General features: G+C 39.5%; 1 protein-coding gene across 1 annotated transcript in view; it reads right to left on the reverse strand.

Moving 5' to 3' along the window:
- Positions 1 to 4,181, reverse strand: part of LOC124789243 (solute carrier family 22 member 7-like) — a 75,029-nt gene extending 70,848 nt beyond the window's left edge. Inside the window, exon 1 of the mRNA XM_047256537.1 lies at positions 4,078 to 4,181. Within this exon, the coding sequence (XP_047112493.1) occupies positions 4,078 to 4,181 (104 nt within the window). The remainder of the gene's footprint in view (positions 1 to 4,077) is intronic.
- Between the last annotated feature and the right edge of the window lie 1,819 nt (positions 4,182 to 6,000).

The raw sequence follows: 6,000 nt of genomic DNA on the forward strand, positions 1-6,000 counted from the left end.
AGCACTTCATTTCCAATGCCATATCACGTATTTTGATTAATGGCCACCCTTCTGACAAAATTTTAATTAGGACGTCTAGCAGGCAAGGTTGCCTTCTATCAGTGGCGTTGTATGCCATCGTGGTAGAACCCTTACTTGTACGCTTAACCCAGCAGTCACTTGGAATCACCATCAGAACGGAGAAAGTGGCTTGCATTGCTTATGCTGACGATGTGTGGTTAGCGATACAATCTTAGTAAATTTGACGGAAATGGGGAACCTCGTCAGTGACTTCATCGCGGTCATTGGTGCAAAACTAAACAAGAGAAAGACAACTTTGGTTTATGTAGGAAGGAGCATTGGTGATGCTATCCATCTCAACTGGTGTGAAATAAGGGCACAGCACAAATCTCTCGGAGTATACTGGGGTGCAATACGAGACAGAGACATTATGGTGACAAAAAACTGGACAGACATGCTGCACAAGATCAGAGCCACAACATGCATTTCGTCACACAGGGAATTAGATCTCCTGCAAAGATTACACACAGTCAGAATATCTGCAGCGAGCAGAGTGTACTATCTGGGCCAAATCCTACCAGTCTCAAATCAGCTAGCAGACAGTATACAGAAAGCCTTCTGTTGGTATGTCCTCAGAGGTCACAGTTTCAAAGCAAGCTTTGAAATGTTGGCCTTACCAGCCTCACGAGGCGGAAGCTACTCATCAGTGCCCGACATGTCTCGGATCTTTCTGATCAACCGCATGCATGAAACTATCACCAATGACACACCGAGATTAATTAAAAACTTCACACTAAATTTAAGACCATGCAGTGTAATGCTCCTAATTAATGAAGCTGTGATACCAATAACCTTTCGCTATGTTAGACTCTACTACAGCGAGCTCAGTTACATACGACAAACTGACAAAATCCACCTAATACCGATGCGAAAATCTAAAGTTTTCTCAGAACAGATGATAGAGAAAACAGACTCATTCAAAAATATTCGCAAACTAAGTGGAATACCATCTAGCGAAATATCCATAACTTTGTACTGCCCTCAAGCATCCGGTCTACATGGTATTTAATAACCAACGACAAAGTTCCAACCAACACCTGAGCGCCATTCCTGCCTGTACAGTATGCAGCCACATGGACACCTTAATTCACAGCTTCACCTGTGGTACAGCTGGACTGATCGTATGCGAAGTAGACTTTCGATAACTGACTGCACAGTTCCGCACAACGTCGACGTCATGGAATTAACCAGGCCACAAAAAATACCATAACCCGCAGGAAGCAAGATGTCGCCATTTGGATTTTAGGTTACACCGCTGCTTCTATCATCAATCATGTCATACAACACTTAAAGAATACGGTGCATATATGGAATATGAACATGCAAAGATAAGAGAACAAAGATAATATGTTGACATGTATAGTAACATATTGAAAATTATGGTGCAAATGTGAATCAATTTATTTACGTCAATACATAGTACAAAACAATGTATGACAAGAACATAGAAAAAAAGAGAACAGTACAGGTGTCAACGAGCTGTTCACTTGGGAGACAACAGATTTGCACCCTCTCATCGGCATGATGCAGAGCATTCTTCAGACCATACGTCATGCCATGATGCCAACATCCAGTGCCTATGGTCATGTGTCCATTTCAGATGTAGTTGCCGATGTTGTGGCATTAACATAAGCACATACAGGAGTCATCAGCTGCGGGGCGTGTCATTAGGAGCGTATGGAGCACTGTGTGTTTAGACACACTTGTACTCCACCTATCATTAAAGTCTGATGTTTGTTCTGCCACAGTTCATCACCTGTCTAGTGTTACCAGACTGCCCAACCTACGTTGTCCGAGATCTTTAATGAGGCACGGTTACCCAACCCCACGATGTCTGGATGTGGTGTCACCTTGACCTTACCACATCTTGAAGACACTTACCACAGCACTCCTCAAATTCCTGACCAATCGTGCAGTTTCCAAAATGCTAGAACTGAGCCTCTGGACCATCACAATATGCCCACAGTCAAACTCAGATAGACTGTGTGTCTTCCTCTTCCTACATATAGACAGTATGCTCACTTATACTAACGCACCATATGTGTGTCTGACTAGCATTCATTCCTCACCAGAGCTGCCCTATGGCCTGGACAGGCTTATATTGATAGGAGGACAGTAGTCATAATGTTCTGACTGAATAGTGTATAGCATATTTGTAGGTGTGACTGCCTTGATAATTTCAGTACAGATGCACAACAGGGTCTGAGCGTCTTGCAGGGATACAGGACTCAGTGCGAGCAAGTAGGCGAATGCACAGTGGATGCTACTAGCGTGTGACAAGTTGAGAGTATCGGTCACCCAGGAAGCATGTCTGGATGGCCAAGGCAGTTAATTCAACTGCTCGTGTGAAGTGTGAGATCCGCACTTGTGTACTGGTTTGGCAGAAATAATCGCCTTTTACCATCAAACTATTTCAATTTCTGATTGCAGCTGTCATTGGTCTTTCCTTCAGAATTATTACAAATCATACTAAATTAAAGTCGGGGCATAAAAATAGACTTCGATTTGCCTGTGTCGCCCAAAAATTGTGTTGATCAACAAAATCTTCGCTCAAATAGCGATAGAATTTATACACTATCAAATGAAGAATCATGCACAATCAAAGGAAAAACATGCAATATCTGTGTTCCATTTTTTTCTGATGCATTCTGTTTTATTTCAAAATAATTTACGACAAGTTTTTCCAAATTTTCCACAGACTTACTTTGGGAGGTGAGGTGGTTTGATCCATCTGCTAGCAACCTTTAAAATGATGTTCTATGGTTTCTCATTTCCGATTTAGGCAGATGTCATGTTTGGTCCATTAATATAGGAACACAGCCAATTCCTTTCTTTCTGAGAGATTACAGTTACTTTATAGATGCAGTCTCTCCACTTAAACAAAAAGAGCTGCATTGAAGGTGAGTCGAACATCCTTTTGGAGATTCCCAGATCCCAGCAATAAAAACCGTATATTGGAAGGGAGCTAGCAATCGCCATTTTTTACTGTGCACTCGGATCTGTACACAAAGATGGCTCACTTGTAGAATGACTATATATCATGTCTTCAAGTTTTACTACAACAACGATGTTCTACTGTGAAATGTCTTATTTGTAATAACCTTGGGACAGTGAGTCCAAGTGTACAACTCTAACGTATTTGTAAATAAACATCATGTGAATGACAATGTATGTCGAACATCACAGAGGAGTTTATTAACATCAAAGTCTGTATAGTCATATCACGATGGACAATTACAAAATCATTTATGACATTACATGCTTTAGAAGAGTAATTGAAATTAATGTGTGAACCAATGTTAAATCCCCAAAACTGTAGTTGATAGTATTTGTGTGTTCAGTTTTGTTTTATAAATAAATTTGGGTGCTATAGTTCCAAGTTGACTGTTGAAATAATAATTTTCTAAACATTCTTGATCACTTAAGCAAACTGAAGAATTTTAGTGAAATGAAGGATACTTTAATAAATATGCAAGCATGTACAAGGGAATTTTGCATCATAATTTGGAATAACACAGGCACTGCAACATCGTAATATTATAATATTCACAAGTGTGGGTGTATTTTTAAGTATGGAGTTTAATGTACTGGACTTCTATCCATTGTCTTCTGTTTCAACACTAGATTGATATAAAGCTTGAACTGAGCAGTTAGGTTTGTCCATTGACTTTACGAATTACCAGGGCCTTGTGATAGATTTTTTTCAAGATCTGGCTGAATTTTCGTAGGCTACACAAACAGGCCGTATTATTGATGTATGATTTACCATTTCCGCAGTTGCTCTAAATTCTCGTTGATAATGAGAACATAATAATAGTTGTTTTCAAAAACTTCTCTTAGTGGTACTACTAAATGCAGGTACATCTCTGATTATTTTCTTTCCTTTTCTGGTATGTAGACTCTAGGATCCAATTTAGGATTTGTTTGATATTTATGGCATGTTTCATCTTTTGTAAACCAGTAGGACAACTTGTAACAGAGGAAAGTTAAAAATTAAACATAGTCCCTACTGCAAACCTGGGAACAGTGAAGTTCTTCCACTCCTCGAGTGACAGGTTGGTGTGTTCTCGACCAGGTACATGGCACCAGTGATCAGGAGTCTGCATAGCAATGTAGAACATATTGACGCTCATCAGGTTGAAACATGATGCAAAACAAACGAAAATGTTCAGTCTCATCTGGAATTTCCCTCTGGAACCAATTGAGTCCAGAACTTCCTCAAATGCCAGAGCACCCTTCACCTTAGAGTTGTTTTCCTGCAACTGAATCATGCAAATTGCTGTTAAGGCAAGTTACCCTAAGGGAAAAAATAGTGAGCTCAAAAAATGTGTACACTTATTTTCTGCACCTATTGACTTACATAGCAGTAGCATTGTCTACTGCAGGGGTTTTCAAAGTCTCCATCACAGTTTCCTAAGGGTTCATGGCCTTACAGTATGGGTGTCACTGTGGTTACATAAAAATAATTATTTGGTTTATTTGAATTCTGAGTTAAATAACAACATGCATCCTTGTAGTAATATCTAGCCGGTTGTCTAGCGAGTTCTATAACTATGGCAGTGCAGCATATGGCAGTCAAATCATAAGACATAATTATTTTGTTTTATTCAGTAACAATCACTGTGAAATTAGAGATTCTTCAAATGCAGATTGTTTGTTGTGTGTCTTCTGTAATTTGTACTCTTCTGTCAGAATACATAAATTTTTAAATGTAAGCACAGTACTTTATTTCAGATGTATCATGCAATTCTAAAATCATGAGTAAATGAGCATGCAGTAAGTATGGTGACAGTTAATTGAAATTCGGTTTTAATCACACTACTAAATTTAGTTCAAAGTCATAATTACTGCAAGCGCGCATCTTAATAAAGTGAAGTGACATTTGGAGCCAAATACAGTAGTTTGGTAAACAAACCATGAGAATGTATTTCTCATAAGTTAAAGGAAAAGACATAACAAAAAAAAAGAAGCTCTCAATAAATAAACTATGATTCACAAACAGATTCATCTTTAATATGTGAATCCAGTCCAGTAAGGCTGTTGCCAGGTAGTCATACAGAAAGACCACAAATTCACAAGCTGAAAATTTGCATCATTGGCATATGCAGCTCTGGTGATATGCACATCCTCATGATGCACTGTCTCAGTGAGTTTCTGAAGAAACACATTCTTGAAGCAGAAGTGGAGATTTAATTTTGGCATGGATCAACTCGGAAAATAAAATGTACTTTTTAAGATGTTATGGAATGTGTAAGGGGTCCGTAGGCCCTTACTATAACTTTGCACTCGGCACAGGTCGATAGGGCGAACAATCGATTGTGACATGTTGCGAGAGCGAGTGTGGAGATGCGCCAGAGTGGTTGGCGGGAGTGGTGTGTGTGTGGAGGACATTATTGAAATACTGGGTCTTTAACCAAAAAGGGTGTCACCATCGCCGTGGTTAGACCCCTAAATGATAAATTAATAACGGGAAGTGATGAAGTATCATTATGAAAGTGATCAGTGACGTTACTAGTGCCGATATTTGGTTTCGCGTCTACCGCGCCAGCCTAACCTTGGATTTCAGTGTTGGATGCAGTGATGGATTAGCGTGTGACGATAATGGAAAATGAAGAAAGCCTGTGCTGAGATTAGCCGTAGTTAGATATGTATGACGAAGGCAGTGGCTATCTCCTTTTTGTTGTTTTGAGAAGAATATAAGTTCGTGATGAGTAAAACTGTGTTGGTGTTCCTAATTACCATACATTCAGTATGATGGTATTGAACAGAACGAACTGGAAAGTAACAACTTCTGTAGCAGTCAATTCCAATTACCAGCCCTATTAGGTTCACGGTCATGTTAATAATAAATATTGGGCTGCTATTCGATCAGATCAGGTCGGGACAAATACGGAGGTGTTACAAATGACGCTGATGCTGTCATCTTTCAAGCCGGAACCA

This window comes from Schistocerca piceifrons, chromosome 3, assembly GCF_021461385.2.
Source record: "Schistocerca piceifrons isolate TAMUIC-IGC-003096 chromosome 3, iqSchPice1.1, whole genome shotgun sequence".
NCBI classification, from domain to species: Eukaryota; Metazoa; Arthropoda; class Insecta; order Orthoptera; family Acrididae; genus Schistocerca; species Schistocerca piceifrons.